The sequence below is a fragment of the Lichenostomus cassidix genome, unplaced genomic scaffold (assembly GCF_008360975.1).
Source record: "Lichenostomus cassidix isolate B80296 unplaced genomic scaffold, HeHo_3.0 HiC_scaffold_789, whole genome shotgun sequence".
Taxonomy (NCBI): Eukaryota; Metazoa; Chordata; class Aves; order Passeriformes; family Meliphagidae; genus Lichenostomus; species Lichenostomus cassidix.
Window position 1 is genome coordinate 165,820 of NW_028147479.1, and position 26,553 is coordinate 192,372.

Sequence of the window (26,553 nt, forward strand, 5' to 3'; positions counted from 1 at the left end):
CTCACTCCAGCCCCTGTCCCCTGAACCCCAGCCCAGGCGATGCTTGATAATTTTTTTGCCATTTTCTGTGCCTTTTTCATGCATTTTTAAGCTCTTGTCCTATTTTTTTATACCTGTTACGAAGGGTATAAAAGGTATGAAGGGTGTGCAAGATTACCCTTGTAGTCTTAGCCCCTCGTAATTTTGTAATTTTATCCTTGTAAATAATTACTTGCAAGATAATAGTTAAATAATTAAATAATTATTTAAATCATTATTCTTGTAAAACTGTAAATAATTGTATATTTTGTAACTGTAAATATTTTGTAATATTGTAACTGTAAATAACTATTCTTGTAAAAATTCTTGTAAGTTTTTGTAGTCTGATATTTAGCTTAGTTTAGGTCCTGCAAGGCAGAAAAACCAAACATTTGCAGCAAGGAAACCAGAAAACTGTAAACTATCTCAAAACTAGAGAGCATATTTTCTCTGGAGCATATTTTGTAAGCTAGGCTGTAGTCTCATTCAAAAAGAGTAATTGAAATTTAAAAAAAAAAAACGGATTCTGACTGTATAAAGTTTGGGGGAAATCCTGTAAAACCAACGCATCCTGGAATGATTCTTTCTGCACACCCGGGCTGTGTGGGGATGAAATTATTTCTGTGGCACATCCTGACCAGAAAATAAAGTAACGCCTTGACTCTTTAACATAAAAAACGTTGTTGGAAAGTTTTTGTTTTTCCAGCGGTTTCAGTGACAGAAAGAGCTGGGAGGTCCCCAGTTTTGCCCAACTCCCCAAATTTCACAACCCACCATGTGATCCAGGCGCTCCCAGAGCCACCCCATTGAGGAGGAGGAGGAGGATGGACAGAGATCCCATTCCTTTTTGCCCCTGGGAGCACAGACAGACCCTCCGGAGGAGTCCCAAATTGAGGAGGAGGAGGATGAGGATGAACACAGCTCCTGTCCCCATTTGAGCCAACAGCATGGACAGACCCTCCAGAGAAACCCCCATATCAGGGAGGAAGAGGATGGACAGAGATCCCGCTCCCATTTTCCCCTGGGAAGATGAACAGACCCTCCACAGAAACCCTAAATCGAGGAGGAAGATGAGGATGAACACATCTCCCATCCCCATTTTCAGCTGGGAGCACAGAGACCCTCCAGAAAAAAACCCAAATCGAGGAGAAGGATGAGGATGAACACATTGCCCATCCCCATTTCCCCTGGGAGTACAGAGACCCTCCAGAAAAACCCCAAATCGAGGAGGAAGATCAGGACAAACACATCTCCCATCCCCATTTTCCCCCAGCCCCTCCAGAAAAACCCCAAATCATGGAGGAAGATCAGCATGAACACATCTCCTATCCCCATTTTCCCCCAGCTCCTCCAGAAAAACCCCAAATCGAGGAGAAGGATCAGGATGAACACAAATCTCATTCCCATTTTCCCTTGGGAGGATGGACAGACCAGAGAAACCCCAAATCAAGGAAGTTGAGGATGAACACATCTCCCATCCCCATTTTTACCCAGCCCCTCCAGAAAAACCCCAAATCGAGAAGGATCAGGATGAACACAAATCCTATTCCCATTTTCTCCTGGGAGGATGGACAGACCAGAGAAACCCCAAATCACGGAGAAGGATCAGGATGAATACATCTCCCATCCCCATTTTTCCCCAGACCCTCCAGAAAAACCCCCAAATCACAGAGGAAGATGAGGATGGACACATCTCCCATCCCCATTGTCCCCAACCCCTCCAGAAAAACCCCCAAATCACGGAGGAAGATCAGGATGAACACAAATCCCATCCCCATTTTCCCCAGACCCTCCAGAAAAAAACCCCAAATCACGGAGGAAGATGAAGATGAACACAAATCCCATCCCCATTTTCCCCTGGGAGGATGGACAGACCCTCCAGAAAAACCCCCAGATCACAGAGGAAGATGAGGATGAACACATCTCCCATCCCCATTTTCACCCAGACCCTCCAGAAAAACCCCAAACCACAGAGAAGGATCAGGACAAACACACCTCCCATCCCATTCCCCAAACCCCTCCGCACAACCCCCACCCCAAAACCCCCCTCCCCACCCCAAAAAACCCTCCCAACCCCAAAAACCCCCCTCCAACCCCAAAACCCCCTCACCTCCACAGACACAGCCTTGTCGGCGCTCTTCTTGCTGGGCGTCTCCGGCCCCGTCTGGGTCTTGGCTGGCACCATCTCGGGGGCTCGTGACGGGTTATTGCTCTTGCCCTGGTGGCCCTGGTGGCCCTGGGGCTGTGGGGCGCTGTGCCCAAACGCCAGCGGCTCCGGGGTGGCGCTCAGGTGGTGCAGGCTGACCGGAGGGCTGGTGGGCATGTCCAGCTCCAGCCCTTTGCTGAAGTCCGACTCGGCGGCGACCTTTTTTGGGGATTGGCTGAGGCTGCCCGGCGAGCTCCACACGCCCTCGTCCACTTGCCTGGGGTGGAGAGGGGACGTTGAGGGGTCAGCGAGGTGACAAAGGGAAACCGAGGGGACAAAGGGACACTGGGTGGGGCAGAGGGACAGCGAGGTGACAAAGGGAAACCGAGGGGACAAATGGAAGTCGGGGTGATAAAGGGAAACCGAAGTGACAAAGGGAAGCCGGGGTGACACAGGGACACCGTGGGGATAGAGGGACAGCGAGGTGACAAAGGGACACGGAGAGGACTAAAGGGACACCGAGGGGACAAAGGGACACTGTGGGGATAGAGGGACACTGAGGGGACAAAGGGACACTGTGGCAACAAAGGGATGCCAGGTGGGACAAAGTGAAACCAAGGGGACAAAGGGACACCGAGGTGACAAAGGAACACTGGGGGGATTAAAGGGAAACCAAGGGGACAGAGGGACACCGAGGTGACCAAGGGAAACTGAAGTGACAAAGGGACACCGTGGGGACTTAAAGGGACACCATGGGAATAGAAGGACACCGGGGCGACAAAGGGAAACTGAGGTGACAAAGGGACACCGGGTGGGACAAAGGCACACCGAGGTGACACAGGGACACCGAGGGGACACAGGGACACTGAGGGGACACAGGCACACCAAGGTGACACAGGGACACCGAGGTGACACTGACCTGCGGATCTGCGCCAGGGTGTCGGTGACGGTTTTGCAGCGCTTGAGGAGCCCGTCGAGGCGGTTGGGCTCCTCCTTGAGGAATTTCACAGCCTCCACCTCCACCCGCAGCACCACCCGCATCTTGCTCTGCAGGCTGGGGAACTGAGCTGCCGGGGGACAGCCGTGTCACCGCCGGGGACAGCCGTGTCACCGCTGGGGACAGCGCGGTGGCACCGCTGGGGACAGCCGTGTCACTGCTGGGGACAGCGCGGTGGCACTGCTGGGGACAGCAGTAGCTGGGGACAGCCGTGGCACCACTGGGGACAGCGCGGTGGCACCGCTGGGGACAGCGCGGTGGCACTGCTGGGACAACTGTGGCACCGCTGGGGACAGCGCGGTGGCACCGCTGAGGATAGCCGTGGCTCCACTGGGGACAACTGTGGCACCGCTGGGGACAGCGCGGTGGCACCGCTGGGGACAGCCGTGGTGGCACTGCTGGGGACAGCGCGGTGGCACCGCTGGGGACAGTAGTGGCACCGCTGGGGACAGTAGTGGCACCGCTGGGGACAGCCGTGGTGGCACTGCTGGGGACAGCCGTGTCACCGCTGGGGACAGCGCGGTGTCACCGCTGGGGACAGCCGTGTCACCACTGGGGACAGCGCGGTGGCACCGCTGGGACAACTGTGCACCGCTGGGGACAGTAGTGGCACCGCTGGGGACAGGGCGGTGGCACCGCCGGGGATAGCAGTGGCACCGCTGGGGACAGCAGTGTCACTGCTGGGGACAGCGCGGTGGCACCGCTGGGGACAGTCGTGGCACCACTGGGACAACTGTGGCACCGCTGGGGATAGCAGTGGCACCGCCGGGGACAGTGCCGTGGCACCGCTGGGGACAGCACGGTGGCACCGCTGGGGACAGTAATGGCACCGCTGGGGACAGCCGTGGTGGCACCGCAGGGGACAGCGCGGTGGCACCGCTGGGGACAGCCGTGGCACCGCTGGGGACAGCCGTGGCACCGCTGGGACAACTGTGGCACCGCTGAGGACAGCCGTGTCACTGCCGGGGACAGCCATGTCACCGCCGGGGCACAGCAGTGGCACCGCTGGGGACAGGGCGGTGTCACCGCCGGGGACAGCAGTGGCACCGCTGGGGACAGGGCAGTGGCCGGGTGGCACGGCCAGGGTGGACATGCTGGGTAGAACCAGCAGATCCAGGGGCAACAGGAAATCCAGGGGGAAAAAAGGGAAACCTGGAGAATCTCAGAGGCAAAAACTCAAATCCAGGGGCAATGGAAAACCTGGAGAATCCCAGGGGTGAAAACTCAAATCCAGGACAAACTGGAGAATCCCAGGGGCAAACACAAAAATCCAGGACAACCTGGAGAATTCTGGGGCAAAAACTCAAATCCAGGGGGAATGGAAAATGAGGGGAATTCCAGGGGCAAACACGAAAATCCAAGGGAAAGGGACAAGCTGGAGAATCCCAGGGCAAACAGAAAACCTGGAGAATCCCAGGGACAAAAACTCAAATCCAGGACAAACTGGAGAATCCTGGGGCAAAAACTCAAATCCAGGATGAACTGGAGAATCCCAGGGGAAACAGAAAACCTGGGGAATTCCAGGGGCAAACTCAAAAATTCAGGACAAACTGGAGAATCCCAGGGACAAAAACTCAAATTCAGGGGAAACAGAAAACCTGGAAAATCCCAGGGGCAAAACCCCAAAACCAGGACAAACTGGAGAATTCCAGGGGCAAAAACACAAAACTCCAGAGGCAACGGAAATCCTGGAGAATCCCAAGGGGAACCAGAAAACCCGGAAAATCCCAGAATTCTCCTCCTCACCCTTGAGCTCCGTCAGGGTCTCGCCGAGCTGCTTGAGCACCACAGCCTTCTCCTCGAGCTCCTGCACGGCCACCAGCCGGTGGTTGTGGGCAAAGTCCTTCTGGATCTTCTCCACAGACTTCTCCAGGTCGCTGCGGGGACAGGGAGGGTGTCACTGGGGTGGCATTGGGGTGGCATTGGGGTGGCACTGGGGTGTCACTGGGGTGTCACTGGGGTGTCACTAGGGGTGGCATTGGGGTGGTGCTGGGAATGGCATCGGGGGTGGCATTGGGGTGGCATTGGGGTGGCACCAGGCGTGGTACTGGGGTTGCATTGGGGGGAAACTGGGGTGGCACTGGGGTGGTACTTGGGTGGCACTGGGGGTGGCACTGGGATGGCACTGGGGTGGCACTGGAGTGGTACTGGGGTGGTACTGGGGTGGTACTGGGGTGGTACTGGGGTGGTACCGGGGGTGTCACTGGGGTGGCACTAGGGTGGCATTGGGGTGGCACTGGGGTGGCATTGGGGTGGCACTAGGGGTGGCACTGGGGTGGCAGTGGGGTGGCACTGGGGGCGGCACTGGAGTGGCAGTGGGGTGGTAGTGGGGTGACATTGGGGTGGCACTGGGGTGTCACTGGGGTGTCAGTAGGGGTGGCATTGGGGTGGTGCTGGGGATGGCATCGGGGGTGGCATTGGGGTGGCACCAGGTGTGGTACTGGGGTGACATTGGGGTGGCACTGGGGTGGCATTGGGGGTGGTACTGAGGGTGGCATTGGGGTGGCACTGGGGTGGCACTGGGTGGTACCAGGGGTGGCACTGGGGTGGTACTGAGTGTGGCATTGGCAGTCCTGCTCTGTGTCCAGGGAGGGTCTGTCCTGTCCCCTGACATGTGGGGACGTTCTGTCCCCTCCCCTGTCACCCAGGAGTGTCCGTCCCACCGCCTGTCACCCAGGAGGGTCTGTCCTGTCTCCTGTCACCCGGGAGGATCTGTCCCACCGCCTGTTACCCAGGGGCGGTCTGTCCCCTCCCCTGTCACACAGGAAGTTCTGTCCCCTCCCCTGTCACCCAGGGGTGTCTGTCCCACTGCCTGTCACCCAGGAGGGTCTGTCCTATCCCCTGTCACCCGGGAGGATCTGTCCCACCGCCTGTCACCCAGGACGGCCTGTCCCCTCCCCTGTCACTCAGGGAGGATCTGTCCCACCGCCTGTCACCCAGGGACGGTCCGTCCCCTCCCCTGTCCCTCAGCACCGCCACCCCGCGCTCACTTGAGCTGCTGGGTGATGAGCTCCTCCTCGTTGAGGTAGCGCAGCCTCTCCTCCTCCACCAAGCTGCGCTGGCGCTGCAGAGGATCCTCGTGCTTGCGCAGCGTGTCTGTCACCCGCACGCTCAGCTCCGTCTCCGTCCGCCGCAGCAGCGACTTCACCGTCTCCTGGTTCTGCAGCTGCGGCGGGAACGGGGAGGAGGAGGAGGAGGAGGAGGAGGAGGAGGAGGAGGAGGAGGAGGAGGAGGAGGAGGAGGTAGAGGAGGAGGAGGAAGGGTCAGGCGGGGAGAGAACCAGCGGGGTGGGAAATGGGTCCCAACAAGGGACCAGCCCTGAGCTGGGCAGGGGGAAGGATCCCTGAGCTTGGATTTGGGAAAGACCCCAGAACTATGATTTGGGAAGGATCCCTGAGCTTGGATTTGGGAAGAATCCCTGACCTCATATACAGGAAGAATCCATGAGTTCAGATTCAGGAAGGATCCCTGAACTCTGATTAGGAAATGATCCCTGAGCTTGGAGCATGGAAGGATCCTTGAGCTTGGATTTGGGAAAGACTCCAGAACTATGATTTGGGAAAGGATCCCCGAGTTCAGATTAGGGACTGAACTTCCCTCAGTTCCCCGAAGAATCCCTGAGTTCAGATTAGGAAAGGATCCCTGAACTTGGATCCGGGAAGAATCCCTGAGCTTGGAGCAAGGAAGGATCCTTGAGCTTGGGATGGGAAAGGATCCCTGGGCTTGGATGTGGGAAGGATCCCTGAACTCTGATTCAGGAAGGATCCCCGAGCTCAGATTCGGGAAGAATCTCTGGGCTCAGATTCAGGAAGGATCCCTGAGCTTGGATTCAGGAAGAATCCCTGAGTTCAGATTCGGGAAGGATCCCTGAGCTTGGATTTGGGAAAGATCCCTGAACTCTGATTTGGGAAGGATCCCTGGCTCAGATTCAGGAAGAAACCCTGAGTTCAGATTTGGGAAGAATCCCTGAATACTGATTCAGGAAGAATCCCTGAATTCTGATTCAGGAAGAATCCCGGACCTCATATTCAGAAGAATCCCGGAGTTCAAATTGAGGAAGGATTCCTGAGCCCAGATTTAGGAAGGAACCCTGAGCTTGGGATGGGAAAGACCCCAAAACTATGATTTGGGAAGGATCCCTGAGCTTGGATTTGGGAAAGATCCCCGAGCTCAGATTCAGGAAGGATCCCCGAGCTCAGATTCAGGAAGAATCTCTGAGTTCAGATTCGGGAAGGATCCCTGAGCTTGGATCTGGGAAAGATCCCTGAACTCTGATTCAGGAAGGATCCCCAAACTCAGATTCGGGAAGAATCCCTGAGTTCAGATTTGGGAAGAATCCCTGAATACTGATTCAGGAAGAATCCCTGAATTCTGATTCAGGAAGAATCCCTGACCTCATATTCAGAAGAATCCCTGAGTTCAGATTCAGGAAGGAACCCTGAGCTTGGGATGGGAAAGGATCCCTGAACTCTGATTCTGGAAGGATCCCTGAGCTTGGAGCAAGGAAGGATCCCTGAGCTTGCATTTGGGAAAGACCCCAGAACTATGAATTCAGGAAGAATCCCAGAGCTCAGATTCGGGAAGGATCCCTGAACTCAGATTCAGGAAGAATCCATGATCTCAGATTCAGGAAGAATCCCTGAGTTCAGATTCAGCAAGGATCCCTGAGCTTGGATCTGGGAAGAATCCCTGAACTTTGAGTGCAGAGAGATCCCCCTCACTGTCCCACACCAACCCTACTGGGAAAAGAGGATTTTCCCATCCCACCCCAGTCAGATCTCCAGGAAAATGGGATTTTCCCATCCCACCCCATCAGATCTCCAGGAAAAGGAGATTTTTCCATCTCACCCCATCAGATCTCCAGGAAAATGGGATCCTACCCAGTTGGATCTCCAGGAAAAGGCAATTTCCCCATCCCACCCCAGTCAGATCTCCAGGAAAAGGCGATTTTCCCATCCCACCCCATCAGATCTCCAGGAAAATGGGATTTCCCCATCCCACCCCTTCAGATCTCCAGGAAAAGAGGATTTTCCCACCCCAATCAGATTTCCAGGAAAATGGGATTTTCCCATCCCACCCCACCCCATCAGATCTCCAGGCAAAGGTGATTTCCCCATTCCACTCCATCAAATCTCCAGGAAAATGGGATTTTCCCATCCTACCCCATCAGATCTCCAGGAAAATGGGATTTTCCCGTCCCACCCCAGTCAGATCTCCAGGAAAAGGGGATTTTTCCATCCCACCCCGGTCAGATCTCACCCAGACCGGGATCCCCCCAGCCCTGCTGCTCACCTGCAGTTTCCGCAGCTGCTGCAGCTGGTTGCGCAGCTCGCTGGCGTTCTGCTGCAGGTCGTGCAGGTGCAGCTGCATGTGCAGCCGGGTGATGGCAGTGGGCTGTCCGGCAGGGGTGCTGGTGGCCGAGGGTGGCGGTGGCGCTGGCACTGGTGTGCTGCGGCTGGTGGCTGCGGGGGACAAGCAGAGAGGGTGGCGCTGACCCCAGGACAGGTGTTGGTGGTCATTTGTCCTCTGTCCCCAACCCATCCTGAGGCTCTGGTGGTCTCCAAAAGTGTCGTGTTTGCTCTGAGAGGTCACCCCAGGGCAGGATGGGTGTCCTGCTGGGTGTCAGGACATGGTGGGGGGGATGCACAGCCCACCCTGGGTGACCCATGGGGACATCCTGCAGGGTCAGGGGTCACTCACATGAGGACAGAGGTGTCCTGCTGGGTGCCAGGACAGAGGGGGACTGCACAGCCCACCCTGGGTCACCCATGGGGACATCCTGTAGGGCCAGGGGTCACTCACACACTGACAGAGGTGTCCTGCTGGACACACAGCCCACCTTGGGTGACCCATGGGGACATCCTGCAGGTCCAGTGGTCACTCACATGATGACAGGGGGATCCTGCTGGGTGCCAGGACATGGTGGGGGGCTGTACAGCCTACCCTGGGTGACCCATGGGGACATCCTGCAGGGCCAGTGGTCACTCACACACTGACAGGAGTGTCCTGCTGGATACACAGCCCACCCTGGGTGACCCATGGGGACATCCTGCAGGGCCAGGGGTCACTCACACACTGATTGGGGTGTCCTGCTGGGTTCCAGGACATGGTGGGGGGCTGCACAGCCCACCCCCGGTCACCCACAGGGCAGAGGGGACATCCTGCAGGGTCACTCACATGCTGACGGAGGCGTCCCGCCGTTGGTGGCTTCTGTCTTCTCACTGTGACGGAAGGGAAGAGGGCAGTGAGCGGCGGTTGGTGTCCCCTGGAGGGGGACAGGCCACCCAGGAGGGACATCCCAGCCGGATGTCACAGCCCCCGGGGTCTCAGCATGGCCTCACCTGGGGGTCTCAGCCTCGGAGCCGCGGAGCAGCGCGCTCTGCACCAGCCCCGTCAGGCTGGCGATCTGCTTCTCCATGGCTTCCATCCGCTCCCTGCGCCAAACGGGAAAGGGACAGGGACAGCTCAGGGTGGGATCTGTCACCAGGGACATCCCCCGGCTGGGATTTCCCCATCCCTGCCATGCCAGGAGGGACATCGGGATGTCACCAGCGCCATCCACACTCCCTCTTTCCTCACATTCTGCACTCCCAGCCCTCATTCCTGGTGGAATTCCTGAGACATCTGGTGCCTCATTCCCCATCCTGGCACCTCCACCATGGTGGGGACAGGGCAGAGCCTTCCTCTGCTCCTCCTCCTCATTCTCCTCCTCAGCTCCTCCTCATTCTCCTCCTCGGCTCCTTCTCCTCCTCCTCCTCCTTCTCCTTCTCCTTCTCCTTCTCCTTCTCCTCCTCCTCCTTCTCCTTCTCCTTCTCCTTCTCCTTCTCCTTCTCCTTCTCCTTCTCCTTCTCCTTCTCCTCCTCCTCTTCCTCAGCTCCTCCACTCCCTCCAGCCAATGGAAAACCCCAGAGTAGCAAAGCCCAAACCCTCAGCCTCATCTGATGCCTTAAAAATTTTTAATTTTAATTTTATTCTTCATGTGTCTGTAGGTTTGGTGAAGTTCTGGGCTTCATTTAAAATGCTGAAATCTCTGTTTTCAGCACCTTCAGCCAAAACTATTCCTCCGAATGGAAATCCAAGGATGATGGAAAACCACCAGAATAGCAAAGCCCAAACCCCCAGCCTCATCTGATGCCTTCAGGATTTCTAGTTTTTATTCTTCATGTATCAGTAAGTTTGGTGAAGTTCTGGGCTTCACACAAACCTCAGCACCTTCAGCCGGAACAATTCCTCCGAATGGAAATCCAAGGACACTTTGCTGCCTCAGAGCCCCAAAATTTGGAAACAACAGTGAGTTGGGGGCATCAGGTTTGGGGTGGTTGACATCATCACCTGAGGGTGTGATTGGAGAATTAATGCCCAATATGCTAAATAGACAGAACTTATAAAGGTGAAGATCTCGTGAAGATCTCGTGAAGATCTCGTGAAGATCTCGTCAAGATCTCGTCAAGATCTCGTCAAGATCTCGTCAAGATCTCAAGAAGATCTCAAGAAGATCTCAAGAAGATCTCAAGAAGATCTCAAGAAGATCTCAAGAAGGTCTCAAGAAGGTCTCAAGAAGGTCTCAAGAAGGTCTCATGACCCAGAGTCCATTTTTGGGTGTAACCTCACAAGGGGCTTTGCTTACCCTAATATACCTAAAAGCCTTCAATAAATTTATCTACTTTTTATCCTCCTAACCTCATCTTGCCCTCTGTTTCAGGTAATCACACCTCACCTGGTCTCCGTGTCCTTGGCCGGTCCTGGCGACCCAAACCCCGAAATCGGCCGCTCGCCGGGACCGGGGAACATCTCTGGCGGACCGGACGAGCTGGGATTGCGCGTTTTACCCACTGGGCTGTCCATGAAGACGGACGAGCAGGAATCCTTGCGGAACGACTGCCGGACGGGCGAGGAGCGGCTGGGAGGACCCGAGTAGGGACTGTGGGGACTCTGCCCGGGCTCCACCATCTTCTGCGGGGACGACGGCGCCATGCGGAACCCCAGTCCCGGGCCGTAGGTGTCGCCGTAGATGGGCGCGTTGGGTTTGTACAGACTGTCCTCCAGCTCGCTCTGCAGCGCCGCCGCCGAGTAGGTGCTGAGTGACCGCACTGACCCTCGCTTGTAGAGCCCCCCGGAGTAGCCAAAAGGATCCCCCATGCCCGCCAGCGACTGCGTGGAGGTGATGCTGAGCCGCCCCTCGTGAACCATGCCGTAGGGATCCGCGTAGAGCCCTTCGTTCTTCACCAGCACCACGTTCTTACCCGCCAGGTCTTCGTCCGGCTTGACGTCGCGGCGCTCCAGGATGGCGCTGGGGCTCGGGGACACTCCCTGGGCGGGCGGCAGGGTGGCCAGGCGCTCGCCGTGGTGCACGGGGCTGCCGGCGTACGAGGGAGGGCGGCCGCCGCTGTAGGACATGCGGGAGCGCGACGGCGACGAGGACTGCAGCACGGGAGGGGGAGAGCCGGAGGCCAGGTGGGACGCTGGGGACATGTTGTTGAGGCGGCGGGTGGGAGAGGATTCCCGGGAGGTGTAGACCATTTCTCGCTGCGGGAATGGGGCGGGTGGGGGTTAGGGAGAGGGATTGCTGGCCGGTTGTGCCCGCCGCCCCGGTGAGGATTGGCTCTGGGGAATGGCAGGGGAATGGAAAACCTGGGGAATGCCAGGGGGATACACAAAATCCAAGACTGGAGAATTCCAGGGGCAATGGAAAACCTGGAAAATTCCAGGGGCAAATAAAAAAATCCAGGACAAACTGGAGAATTCCAGGGGCAAACACAAAAATCCTGGGGGAATGGGAAACCTAGAGAATTCCAGGGACAAAACCTCAAATCCAGGACAAACTGGAGAATTCAAGGGGCAAACACAGAAATCCAGAGGGAATGGAAAGCCTGGAGAATCCCAGGTGAATACACAAAATCCAGGACAAATTGGAGAATTTCAGGGGCAAACACAAAAATCCAGGGGGAGTGGAAAGCCTGGAGAATTCCAGGTGCAAATACAAAAATTCCAGGGGCAATGGAAAACCTGGAGCATCCCAGGTGGAAACACTCAAACCCAGAGCAGCCTGGAGCTTTGGCAAACTCTTCCCTCATTCCCAGCCAGCAGCAGGATGATTTACCCCAATGATTTATCCCGATGATTTACCCCAATGATTTACCCCAATGATTTACCCCAGTGATTTATCCCGATGATTTACCCCAACGATTTACCCCAATGATTTACCCCAACGATTTACCCCAACGATTTACCCCAATGATTTACCCCAACGATTTACCCCAATGATTTATCCCAACGATTTACCCCAATGATTTATCCCAACGATTTACCCCAATGATTTATCCCAATTATTCATCCCAATGATTTATCCTGATGATTTATCCCGATGATTTACCCCAATGATTTATCCCAGTGATTTCCCCCAATGATTTATCCCTATGATTCACCCCAATGATTACCCTGATGATTTATCCTGATGATTTATCCCAATGATTTACCCCAATGATTTACCCCGATGATTTACCCCAATGATTTATCCCGATGATCTATCCCGATGATTTACCCCAATGATTTATCCCAATGATTTACCCCAATGATTTATCCCAATAATTTATCCCAATGATTTATCCCGATGATTTACCCCAATGATTCATCCCAATGATTTACCCCAATGATTTACCCCAATGATTTACCCCGATGATTTATCCCAATGATTTAATTCCCTAAATCCCTAATTATCCCCCCAAAAACCACGGGAAGCAGGCAGGACGAATCCCAGCCACGCCCAATCCCCACTCCCTGCCGCTTTCCTCTCCTCACCGGTGCCACTCCCGCCACCCCCGGGCTGTCCCCGGGCTGTCCCCGGGCTGTCCCCGGGCTGTCCCCGTGTCCCCTCTCACCCTCAGGTCGCCGTTGGTGATGTGGGACGCAGGGAAGGAGGCGTAGAGTGGCTCTTTGCGGTAGATCTTAATGATGCTCCTGTCCTGGATGTCTCTGGAAGGAGAAGCAGAGCCTGAGCACCTGGAGAGGCACCTGAAATCCCAACATCACACCCACCACCCCTTTTTTTCTGTTATCCCATAGATTTCCAATCTCGGGATGGATTTAAAGGAATGAAAACCATCCCAAGCTGGGATTCTGAGCTGGAAGGAAAAGCAGAACCTAAACTCCTGAAACACCCAAAATCCCAACACCTCATCCGCCACCCCTTTTTGCTTTTATTCCATAGATTTCCTGGCTCAGGATGGATTTAAATGTACAAAAACCAGCCTGGGTTGGAATTCTGAGCTGGAAGGAAAAGCAGAACCTAAACTCCTGAAACACCCAAACTCCCAACACTGCACCCACCACCCCTTTTTCCTTCATCCCACAGATTTCCTACACCTTTAAAGAAGGGAAAACCAGCCCAGGGTGGGATCCCAATCTGGATTCCCCTCACCCTGAGCACCCAAAATTCCAACAAAATCCCCCTTTTCCCTCATCCCGCAGATTTCCCAGCGCGGGATGGATTTAAAGGAACAAAAACCGTCCCAGGGTGGGATTCTGAGCTGGATTCCCCTCACCCTGAGCACCCAAAATCCCAACACCTCACCCACCACCCCTTTTTTCCTTCATCCCACAGATTTCCCAGCTCGGGATGGATTTAAAGAAACAAAAACTGTCCCAGGATGGGATTCTGAGTTGGAAGGAAAAGCAGAACCTAAACATCTGAAACACCCGAAATCCCAACACTGCACCCACCACCCCATTTTCCTTCATCCCACAGATTTCCTACACCTTTAAAGAAGGGAAAACCATCCCGGGTTGGGATACTGAGCTGGATTCCCCTCACCCTGAGCACCCAAAATCCCAACAAAATCCCCCTTTTCCCTCATCCCACAGATTTCCCAGCTCGGGATGGATTTAAAGGAATGAAAACCATCCCACGATGGGATTCTGAGCTGGAAGGAAAAGCAGAACCTAAACACCTGAAACACCCAAAATCCCAGCATGGCACCCACCACCCCCTTTTCCTTCATCCCACAGATTTCCTAAACCTTTAAAGAAGGGAAAACCATCCCGGGTTGGGATGCTGAGCTGGATTCCCCTCATCCTGAGCACCCAAAATCCCAACACCTCACCCACCACCCCTTTTCCCCTCATCCCACAGATTTCCCAGCTCGTGACGTATTCAAACAAACCAAACCCATCCCGGTTGGGAATCCCAACCCCTCCCGGCTCACCGGACGTCCTCCAGCTCATAGAAGACGTTGCGGGACTCGTCCTTGATGAGGATGGCGGTGTTGGGGGACTTGAGCATGCCCATGGTGAGCTTCTGGGGGAACATGTGCACGATGAGGGCGTGCAGGGTGTCCATGCTGCTGATCTCGTGCGTGATGTGCACCCGCCGCGTCTCGTCCCCGAACTGCAGGAACAGCACCCCTGCGGGCACAGGGACGGCGGTGAGGGAGGGGAGGGTGGGGTCCTGCCGGGCTGAGGGGATGGGGTGGGGATGGGGGTGATGTGGGACACCAAAAAATGTGGGGTTGGGGGAGTTCTGGACTCCTAAAATCATCTTGGTGAAGGTGGAAAGCTCTGGGGCATCCAAAAAATATGGTGTTGGGGAAGTTCTGGCTGCCCAACATCACCCTGGTGAAGGTAGAAGCCAAAAAAAATGGGATTGGGGAACTTCTGATCATCCAACATCATCCTGGTGAAGGGGAGATCATCCTGGAGGGTTCCAGGGCACCCAAAAAAATGGGGTTGGGGAACTTCTGACCACCCAACCTCACCCTGGTGAAGGTGGAAAGCTCTGGGGCACCCAAAAAATATGGGGTTGGAGAAGTTCTGGCCACCCAATGTCATCTTGGTGAAGGGGAGATTTTCCTGGAGAGCTCCAGGGCACCCAAAAAAATGGGGTTGGGAAACTTCTGATCACCCAACCTCACTCTGGAGAAGGTGGAAATCTCAGAGGCACCCAAAAAATGGGGTTGAGGGTCTCTGCCCACCCAACCTCCCCCTGGTGGAGAGGAGATTTTCCTGCAAGGCTCTGGGACACCCAAAAAATGGGATTGGGGGATTTCTGGCCACCCAATGTCACCTTGGTGAAGGTGGAAAGCTCTGGGGCACCCAAAAAAATGGGTTTGGGGGAACTTCTGATCATCCAACATCATCCTGGGGAAGGGGAGATCTTCCTGGAAGGCTTGAGAGCACCCAAAAAAAGGGGGTTGGGGGATTTCCGGACGTCTAAAATCATCTTGGTGAAGGTGGAAAGCTCTGGGGCACCCAAAAAAAATGGGGTTGGGGAACTTTTGGCCACCCAATCTTGCTCTGGTGAAGGGGAGATCCTTCTGGAAGGCTCTGGGGCACCCAAAAAAATAGCATTGGGGGAGTTCTGACCATCCAAAGTCATCTTGGTGAAGGTGGAAAGCTCTAGGGCACCCAAAAAAATATGGGGTTGGGGAAGTCCTGGCCACCCAAAGTCATCTTGGTGAAGGGGAGATCCTTCTGGAGGGCTTGAGAGCACCCAAAAAATGGGGTTGGGGGATTTCTGGCCACCCAATCTCACCCTGGTGAAGGTGGAAAGCTCTGGGGCACCCAAAAAAAATGGGGTTGGGGGAGTTCTGGACAGCCAATGTCTTGGTGAGGGTGGAAAGCTCTGGAGCACCCAAAAAAATATGGGGTTGGGGGATTTCTGGACACCCAATCTCACCCTGGTGAAGGGGAAGTGTTCCTAGAAGGTTCCAGGGGCACCCAAAAAAAAGGGATTGGGAAACTTCTGATCACCCAACCTCACTCTGGAGAAGGTGGAAATCTCTGAGGCACCCAAAAAAATGGGTTGGGGGTCTCTGCCCACCCAACCTCACCCTGGTGGAGGGGAGATTTTCCCTCAAGGCTCTGGGGCACCCAAAAAAACAGACTGGGGGATTTCTGGCCACCCAATGTCACCCTGCTGAACGCAGCTCATCCCCCTCGGCCACCCTGCGGCGCTTCCCACCCTTCCCAGGGATTTTTGGGTGGGTGGGAAGCGATCCCAGGGGGGCTCTGGGGTACCTGGGGAGCGCAGCTTGGTCTGGCTGGCGGAGCGGGAGAGCGGCAGGCTCTGCCGGAAGCGGTTCATCCTGTTGAAGCCCAGCGGCAGCTCCGCTTCCGACATCGTCTCCAGGGATTCGGCCGAGGCGAAGGAGAGCTTGGCTTGGTCGGCCAGGCCGGGCTGGGAGCCCTGGGAGTGCCGGGAGCTGCGGGTCTGCAATGGGAGAGAGGAGAGAGACGGGTGAACTGGGTGAACTGGGAGTGCTGGGAGCTGCAGGTCTGGAATGGGAGAGGAGAGAGGATGGGTGAACTGGGTGAACTGGGAGTGCTGGGAGCTGCAGGTCTGGAATGGGAGAGGAGAGAGGATGGGTGAACTGGGTGAACTGGGAGTGCTGGGAGCTGCGGGTCTGGAATGGAGAGGAGATGGGTGAACTGGGGGAACTGGGAGTGCTGGGAGCGTGAACTGGGAGTGCAGGGAGCTGCGGGCCTGGAATGGAGAGAGGATGGGTGAACTGGGTGAACTGGGAGTGCTGGGAGCTCTGGGACCTCTGGATCTGGAATGGGAGAGAGAATGGGTGAACTGGGAGTGCTGGGAGCTCTGGCCCTGGAATGGGAGAGAGAATGGGTCAGGGAATACTGGGATGGTGAACTGGGAGTGCTGGGAGCTCTGGGAGCTGTGGGTCTGGAATGGAGAGGAACGTGGAAAACGTGGAAAATGGGAATTTTCAACGCAAATATCCCCAAATTCCTGTCCATCCCTGGCACTGCTGCATGTTGGTAACCAAAATGTGGATTTTTGGTGCAAATATCCCCAAATTTGTTGCCATCCCCATCACTGCCGACTGCCAACAACCCCAAAATGGTGATTTTCGGCACAAATATCCCCAAATTTGTTACCATCCCCATCACTGCCACCTATCAATAACCCCAAAATGTGGATTTTTGGCACAAATATCCCCAAATTTGTTGCCATCCCCACCACCACCACCTGTCAATAATCCCAAAATGGTGATTTTCAGCACAAATATCCCCAAATTCGTTGCCATTCCCAGCACTGCCACCTGTCAATAACCCCAAAATGTGGATTTTTGGAGCAAATATCCCCAAATTCGTTGCCATCCCCAGCACTGCCACCTGTCAATAACCAAAATGTGGATTTTCGGCACAAATATCCCCAAATTTGTTGCCATTCCCACCACCACCACCTGTCAATAACCCCGAAATTCCCCGTCTGGATTTTCCAGACACTTGTTGAAGTCTGGCAAATCCCGCCGAGGGAACAAACATCTCCCGGGGTGTGGGAAAGGCGGCGCTGGAAGGGACAACAGCTCTATTTTAAGACGGGAAAAAAATGGGGAAAAAAAAACCCCAAAAAGAAAAGAATCAATATGAAAATGATAACAGCCATCGTCGCCGTTTAAATGAGACATTAATTGGAAGATTTAATTAATCCTGCCAGGTGGGGTTTGGGAGGACTTGAAATGTTCTCGGCGTAGTTAATTGCCGGAAAATTGACTGTTGGGTTTGGTTTTGTTGTTGTCGGAGCACAAAGAGCTCTGGCAGAGCCTCAGATCCCGGAGGGATGAGGGGATGGAGGGAAACATTCCCTGTTTTCATCCCCGGGGCAGTGGGACAAAATTTGGGGTCCTCATGGGGGGATTTTGGGGTGTAGAAGGTGGATTTTGGGGTGTAGAAGGTGGATTTTGGGGTTCTTCACTCCTGTAGGGCCTCGAGGGTTTGGGGTTGGTCATCTCCAGGGGTTTGACCCAGATCCTGGGTTGGGATGGATCCACAGGATGGGGATGGCAGGTCCTGGTTGGGGTGGGACTCGGGGTTGTGTCTCAGCCTGGTTTGCCCTGCTGGGTCCTTTCCATGCTGCCTGTGTTGTTCCTGTTCTCCGGGATGTCACCCTGAGCTGTTTCCATCCATTCATTCGTGGATCCATCCATCTAGCCATCATCTCCATCCATCATCCCTCCATCCATCCATCCATCCATCCATCCATCCATCCGTCATCAATCCATCCATCCATCACTCCATCCATCTCTCCATCCATGATCCATCCATCCATCCATCCTTCCATCCATCGATCTGTTCATCCATCCCTCCATCATCCATTCATCCACCTCTCCATCCATCCATCTCTATCCATCCATCTGTCCATCCCTCCATCCATCATCCCTCCCTCCCTCCATCCATCTGTCCGTCCATCCATCCATCTATCCATCTCCATCCATCCATTATCCATCCATCATTCATCCATCCATCCATCCAACCATCTCCCTCCATCCATCATCCATCCATCCATCTCTCCATCCTTTCCTCATCCATCCATGGATCCATCCATCTCCATCCATCCATCCATCCCTCCATCTCCCTCCATCATCCATCATCCATCCATCCTTCTATTCATCCATCCATCATCCATCCATCTCCATCCATCCATCCATCCATCCATCCATCTCTCCATCCATCTATCATCCATCCATCTGTCTGTCCATCCATCCATCCATCCATCTCCATCCATCCATCCATCCATCCCTCCATCCATAATCCATCCCTCCATCCCTCATCCATCCATCCATCCATATCCATCCATCATCCCTCCAGCTCCATCCATCCATCATCCATCATCCATCCATCCATCTGTCCATCCATCCATCCACCTCCATCCCACCATCCATCTCCATCCCTCCATCCTTCATCCATCCATCCATCATCCATCCATCCATCCCTGATCCATCCATCTCCCCCCTCCATCCATCCCCTCCCCACCCCAAATCCCCCCAATCCCACCCCCCTGGGGTTCCCCCTGCCCTGTCCTTCAGCTGCCCTGGGGTGACAAATCCACCCGCCGTGGATAATTCACAGAATCAGCCAAACCACAAAAAACACAACGGAAAAAAACAAACCAACCGGGCAGGATGGAAGCTAATGGATTTTTAGCCCGGAAGGGATCGTTCTGCCCTGATGCTCTGCACGACGCGCTGTCCCCAACCCACAGAATTGTCACGGGAATGGGGACAGAGCCACATCTGCCCTTTCCTAAAATCAGGGTGTCCTTGTGGGCACGGAAAACCCCAGATGGGCACGGAAAACCCCAGATGGGCATGGGGACCTCCAGATGGGCATGGAAAACCCCAGATGGGCACAGGAAACCCCAGATGGGCATGGAACACCCCAGATGGGCACAGGAAACCCCAGATGGGCATGGGGACCTCCAGATGGGCACGGGAACTCCCCCAGATGGGCATAGGAACCTCCAGATGGGCATAGGAACGTCCCCAAATTGGAACAGGAAACCCCAGATGGGCATGGAACACCCCAGATGGGCACAGGAAACCCCAGATGGGCACGGGAACTCCCCCAGATTGGCACAGGAAACCCCAAATGGGCATGGAGATCCCCAGATTGGCATGGGAAATCACAGATGGGCACAGCAAACGCCAGATGGGTATGGGATTGTCCCCAGCCAGGCATGGGAACACCCCAGACTGGCATGGGGACCTCCAGATGGGCACTGGAAATCCCAGATTGGCTGGGAACACCCCAGATTGGCATGGGGACCCCTAGATGGGCACTGGAAGTCCCAGATGGGCATGGGAACACCCCCAAATTGGCACGGGAAACCCCAGACTGGTATGGGAACACCCCAAATGGCCATGGGAATCCCCCAGATGGGCATGGAACATCCCAGACTGGCACAGAAAAACCCCAGATTGGCATGGGAAACCCCAGACTGGCACGGGAAACTCCAGATGGGCACAAGAACCAACCCAGATTGGCACGGAAAACCCCAGACTGGCATGGGGACCCCCAGATGGGCATGGGAACACCCCCAAATTGACACGGGAAACCCCAGATTGGCATGGGAATGCCTCAGATGGGCACAGGAACCCCTCCAGATTGGCACAGGGACCCCAGATGGTCACAAGGACCCCCAGATGGTCACAGGGACTCCCAGATTGGCATGGGGACCCCCAGATGGCCACGGGAAATCCTAGATTGGCACAGGAAACCCCATATGGGCATGGAACACCCCAGATGGCCACGGGATATCCTAGATTGGCACGGGGACCCCCAGTTTGGCACGGGAAACCCCAGATGGGCATGGGAAACCCCAGGTTGGCATGGGGACCCCCAGATGGGCACAGGGACCCCCAGATGGACACAGGAAACCCCAGATGGGCATGGGAACACCCCAAATGGCCACGGGAACACCCCAGATGGGCATGGAACACCCCAGATGGCCACGGGAAACCCCAGATGGGCACGGGAACCCCCAGATGGGCATGGGAACCCCCAGATGGGCATGGGAACACCTCAAATGGCCATGGGAACACCTCAAATGGCCACGGGAACACCTCAAATGGCCACGGGAACACCTCAAATGGCCATGGGAACACCCCAGATGGGCACAGGAACACCCCAGATGGGCACAGGACTCCCACAGATTGGCACAAACCCCCACAGATGGGCACAGGACCCCCAGATTGGCATGGGAACACCCCAGATGGGCACAGGACCCCCACATATCCCGGGATGCCGGAAAGGACAGACGCTGCAGTTTGGGGACAGAATCCCAAATCCTATGGGGGGACAGACCCTGGGGTGGGGGGACACAGTTCCCGGTGTTATGGGGATCTCTGCCAGTTCCGTGGGATGGGAATTGAGATGTCCAGAGAGGGGACAAAAATGGCTCAGAGAGGGGACAAAAATGGCTCAGAGAGGGGACAAAAATTGCTCAGAGAGGGGACAACAACTGCTCAGAGAGGGGACAAAAATGGCTCAGAGAGGGGACAAAAATGGCTCAGAGAGGGGACAACAACTGCTCAGAGAGGGGACAAAAATTGCTCAGAGAGGGGACAAAAACGGCTCAGAGAGGGGACAACAACTGCTCAGAGAGGGGACAATGATCACTCCAATTTTGGCCTCCAGCAGCTAATTAATTCCCAGGAAATTGGGTTTTTATGGCTCTGCTGCTTCCTCCTGCTCTGAGATGGACATTAAAGGACACCTGAGACCCTCCAAATGCCACCCCTGTCACCCCTAGGGTGACCCTGCTGTCCCCCAGCCCCTCGGACAGTGACCCCAGCCCGTCCCGAGCCATGGTGACCTCGAGGGTGGCACCTGTGGAATTCCAGGTTCCTGCTAGGGTTGCTTTTGGGGGATTCTGGTCCTGCCTGGAGGGTGTCAGGGTGGATGTCACCCTTGTCACCTCTGTCACCCCTGTCACCTCTGTCACCTCTGTCACCCCGGAGAGTGCTTCCCCACCAGGCATCTCCCAGCTGGAAAAGTCTCTGTGAATTCAGGATAAATCCCCAAACCCCACCCTGGCCACAAATTGTCACTGTCCCCTCCATTTCTCAGCCCTGTCCCCCAAAGGACCCTCTAACCCCACCCCAGACCCCTCCCCAAATTTTGGAACACCCCGAATTTCGGAAAAGCCCCAAATCCCCCATGAACTCCGAGATCATTCCCGGTGGGATCTGAGCCCATCGTGGTGGCAGTGAGGGGGTGGAGGGAGGGGACAGAGCCCCCCCCTGCTCGCTGTCCCCGCTGTCCCCAAGCTGTCGCCGCTCCAGCTGGGAAATGACCCATTTCCCGCCCGGCCAGCCCCAGCACGGCCTGAATTCCAGCGGCACCGGGAATCCTGGAGCTGGAATTCCCGGCTGGATCCCGGAATTTTCGGCTGGATCCTGGAATTTTCGGCTGGATCCTGGAATTTTCGGCTGGATCCAGGAATTCCCGGCGGGATCCTGGAATTTTCGGCTGGATCCTGGAATTTTCGGCTGGATCCTGGAATTCCCTGCTGGATCCCGGAATTTTGGGCGGGATCCTGGAATTCCCTGCTGGATCCAGGAATTCCCGGCGGGATCCTGGAATTTTCGGCTGGATCCAGGAATTCCCGGCGGGATCCTGGAATTTTCGGCTGGATCCTGGAATTTTCGGCTGGATCCTGGAATTCCCGGCGGGATCCAGGAATTCCCGGCGGGATCGTGAAATTCCCGGCGGGATCCAGGAATTCCCGGCTGGATCCAGGAATTTTCGGCGGGATCCAGGAATTCCCTGTTGGATCCAGGAATTCCCGGCTGGATCCCGGAATTCCCTGCTGGATCCAGGAATTCCCTGCTGGATCCTGGAATTTTCGGCTGGATCCAAGAATTCCCGTGGGAATTCCAGCCGGGAATACTCGGGAGGGAAGGGGAAGGTGAGGGAGTGAAACCACCCGGAGCACAACAAAAGCCACCCAAGCCGCGCCAGGAAAAACGTGGAATTTCGGGTGGGGAGGGAAGGTGGGAGAGGGGAACCGAGCTCGGGGTGCCCCGCGGAGCCCCCCGGGATTAAATCTGCTCGGATGGAAACCCCCGGGAGCCTCCGGAGGGGAGGAAATCCCGCTGGAGCAGAGCTTTGATCCCGGGGAAAACCCAATCCTAAAGGATCCACAGCCCATCCAGCCTCTCTGGAGAAGGCAGAGGGAAGAATCCCAGATTCCAGTGGGGACAGGAGCATCCCCAGACCCTCTGGAAAAGGCAGGAGAGCCAGAAATTGGAAGAATCCCACATTCCATCAGGGTCAGGAGCATCTCCAGCCCCTCTGGAGGAGGCAGCTAAGCCAGAAATGGGAAGAATCTCACATTCCAACAGGGTCAGGAACATTCCCATTCCCTCTGGAGAGGGCAGTGGGAAGAATCCCAAACTCCATTGGGGACAGGAACATCCCCAGACCCTCTGGAAAAGGCAGGAGAGCCAGAAATGGGAAAAAATCCCTCATTCCAGCAGGGACAGGAGCATCTCCAGCCCTCTGGAGGAGGCAGCAGAGCTAGGAATGGGAAGAATCCCTCATTCCAGCAGGGACAGGAGCATTCCCATTCCCTCTGGAGAAGGCAGAGGGAAGAATCCCAAACTCCATTAGGGACAAGATCATCCCCAGACCCTCTGGAAAAGGCAATTAAACCAGGAATGGGAAAAAATCCCCACATTCCATCAGGGTCAGGAGCATTCCCAACCCCTCTGGAAAAGGCAGCAGAGCCAGGAATGGGAAGAATCCCAGATTCCAACAGGGACAGGAACATTCCCATTCCCTCTGGAGAAGGCAGAGGGAAGAATCCCAAACTCCATTAGGGACAAGATCATCCCCAGACCTCTGGAAAAGGCAATTAAACCAGGAATGGGAAAAAATCCCCACCTTCCAGCAGGGTCAGGAGCATCCCCAGCCCCTCTGGAGGAGGCAGCAGAGCCAGGAATGGGAAGAATCTCAGATTCCAACAGGGACAGGAACATTCCCATTCCCTCTGGAGAAGGCAGTGGGAAGAATCCCAAACTCCATTGGGGACAGGAGCATCCCCAGACCGTCTGGAGAAGGCAATTAAACCAGGAATGGGAAAAAATCCCCACATTCCATCAGGGACAGGAGCATTCCCAGACCCTCTGGAGGAGACAAAACCCCAGAAATAGGAAGAATCCCTCATTCCAGAAGGGTCAGCAGCATCCCCATTCCCTCCCCCGTCCCCGGGAGCTTTACATAAAAGCAGTGGGATGGAGAACCGAGTGAGACTCGGTGGGTTTTTTTTGTTGTTTTTTCCTTTTCCTTTTGTCTCCCCCGAGCTAAAAACAGCCACAATCAAGCGATTCTTTCAGCTCCTAAAAAGCCCCGGCGATCCCTCCGAGAAGCTGCTCCATTATCTCCGCCCGGCTAGATAAGGATGTTCCTCATTCCTGCCTCTCCCTCCTCCTCATCCTCCACACCCCGCGCCGAAATTTCCCTCCCCAGATGGGAATTTTGGGAGTTGGAGAGGAGCGGGGAAGGATTCAGGGTCCTGGAATTCCTGGGAAATTCCTGGAAAATTCCTGGGAAATTCCTGGGAAATTCCTGGGAAATTCCTGGGAAATTCCTGGAGGGATTTTTGGGAAGTCTGGAAAGGAGTGTGGATGGGGAAAAGAGGTGGAAGTGCTGGGTGGGGATGGAGAGAGGTCAGGAGAGAGTGACCAGAGGTGACAGGAGGGTGACAAGAGCAGCTCTGGACCTCCCACAGGTCGTTTCAAAGCTGATAGAAGGGGAAGAAAATATGGGAAAAATGCGTGGGGAGGGAATTAGGAATTCCTCGCCGGGATGGAGCAGCTGTTCCCACACGACAGCCGGAGACAGAGGGATTTTCCCTCCCTCACCCTGCCAGGGACACTCGGGAGGGGACAGAGGTTTGTCCCGAGTCCCTGAGGGCTGTGCTGAGCCCATCCTGAGGGGAAAACGGGATTCGTGCCGGGACTGTTCCGAGGGGAAAACGGGATTTGTGCAGGACCCATCCTGAGGAAAAAATGGGATTTGTGCTGAACCTGTCCCGGGAAAAAAATGGGATTTATGTCAGGCATATCCTAAGGGAAAAAAGGGATTCATGCTGGGCCCATCCTGGGGAAAAAATGGGATTTGTGCCGAGCCAGTCCAGAGGGGAAAATGGGATTTGTGCAGGACCCATTCTGAGGAAAAAACGGGATTCATGTCAGACCCATCCTGAGGGAAAAAAGGGATTCATGCCGGACCCATCCCGAGATAAAAATGGGATTCGTGCTGAACCTATCCTGAGGAAAAAGTGGGATTTGTGCCAGGCATATCCCGAGGAAAAAACGGAATTTGTGCTGGACCCACCCAGAAGGAAAAGCGGGATTTGTGCCAGGCATATCCCGAAGAAAAAATGGAATTCCTGCTGAACCCAGAGGGGAAAACGGGATTTGTGCTGAGCCCATCCCTAGAAAAAAATGGGATTCATGCCGGGCCCATCCCGAGGGTAAAATGGGATTTGTGCTGAACCTATCCTGAGGGAAAAACGGGATTTGTGCTGAACCTATCCTGAGGGAAAAACGGGATTTGTGCTGAGCCCATCCCGAGGGAAAAATAGGATTTCTGCCAGGCATATCGTGAGGAAAAAATGGAATTCCTGCTGAAGCCATTCCGAGGAGAAAACAGAATTCCAGACCCCTGTGTCCATCCCATTGCAGAATATCACCAGTGACAAGGACAGCTGGAGTCCAAGCGGCTCCTTCCCCCTCTGGGGACACCTCTGGGACACTCAGAGCTCCCCTTCCCACCCCAAATCCCCCCAGCCCAGCCCCGAGACAGACCTGGGAAGGACCAACCCTCGGTGTCCTGATGCCACCAGTGTCGCCTGTCCCCGAGCTCAGCCTCCCTGCTGTCACCGCGGGGCCGGGCCGGGCAGCTCCGGGGGGATTTCATCCGCCGGGAGACCCCAAAACCCCCAAAATCCCACCTCGGGGGCAGCGGGGCATCGCCCTGGCAGGGCCTGGCAGGTCCTGGCAGCTCCGCATGATGGGGATGGAGGCGAGGGAGGTCTGAAATCCTTGGGAAAGCAGCTGGCGGGGCCGAGGCGCGGCGCGGTTATTTACCGAGGCGCAAAGCTCCGGTTGGACGCGGATCGGGATTAATCCCGCAAATCCGCCGCTGGGCTCGGAGATTAATCCCGGCGGCTGGCCGAGGATCCCATCTGCTGAGGGCTGTGGGGATGGAGGGATGGGATATGGGATGGGGAATGGGGAATGGGGAATGGGGAATGGGATGGGGATGGGAAATGGGGAATGGATGGGATGGGAATGAGGAATGGGATGGGAATGAGGAATGGGATGGGAAATTGGAAATGGGATGGAATGAATGGGATGGGAAATGGGATGGGAATATGGGATGGGGAGATGGGATGGGGAGATGGGATGGGGAGATGGGATGGGGAGATGGGATGGGATGGATGGGATGGGATGGATGGGATGGGAATGAGGGATGGGAATGAGGGATGGGAATATGGGATGGGGATATGGGATGGGGATATGGGATGGGATATGGGAAATGGGATATGGGAAATGGGATATGGGAAATGGGATATGGGAAATGGGATATGGGAAATGGGAAATGGGACAGCATGGCATGGCATGGGAATGAGGGATGAGAATGTGGGATGGGAATGAGGGATGGGAATGAGGGATGGGATGGGAATGAGGGATGGGAATGAGGGATGGGATGGGAAATGGAAAATGGGAAATGGATGGGATGGGAATGAGGGATGGGATGGTATGGGAAGTTAGGGAATGGCTGCTGGGAATTGCTGTGCCATCTCTGGGGCATGGAATTCCTTGGGAAGAGCCATGGGGTCCCAGGATAATGGGGTCCCAGGATAATGGGATTCCAGTATAATGGGGTCTCAGGATAATGGGGTCCCTCACTTTGAGACCCCTTCTCTCCACCCCTCTTCTCTGCCCCATGTCTCCCTATGTACCAAAAAAACCACCTTAAAAATACTAAAAAAAAATCCAGTTGTTTTAGTAAAAATACTAAAAAAAAAAATTAAAAAATCATCTATCCTATTATTTTATACTTAAAATAAAAATATGAATTGAAAATT

At 55.1% G+C, this 26,553-nt stretch overlaps 1 protein-coding gene across 3 annotated transcripts in view; it reads right to left on the bottom strand.

Annotated features, from left to right (window-relative positions):
• LOC146422287 (SRC kinase signaling inhibitor 1-like) overlaps nt 1–26,553 on the bottom strand; it is a 91,540-nt gene that overhangs the window by 19,638 nt on the left and 45,349 nt on the right. For all 3 annotated transcript variants that reach the window (XM_085046661.1, XM_085046658.1, XM_085046660.1), the window contains exons 4-14: nt 16,173–16,365; nt 14,363–14,561; nt 13,040–13,133; nt 10,879–11,687; nt 9,503–9,595; nt 9,339–9,382; nt 8,454–8,623; nt 6,152–6,327; nt 4,908–5,038; nt 3,084–3,231; nt 2,129–2,441 (exon numbers count right to left, since the gene is read on the bottom strand). In XM_085046661.1, coding sequence (XP_084902787.1) covers nt 2,129–2,441; nt 3,084–3,231; nt 4,908–5,038; nt 6,152–6,327; nt 8,454–8,623; nt 9,339–9,382; nt 9,503–9,595; nt 10,879–11,687; nt 13,040–13,133; nt 14,363–14,561; nt 16,173–16,365 — 2,370 coding nt within the window. The remainder of the gene's footprint in view (nt 1–2,128; nt 2,442–3,083; nt 3,232–4,907; nt 5,039–6,151; nt 6,328–8,453; nt 8,624–9,338; nt 9,383–9,502; nt 9,596–10,878; nt 11,688–13,039; nt 13,134–14,362; nt 14,562–16,172; nt 16,366–26,553) is intronic.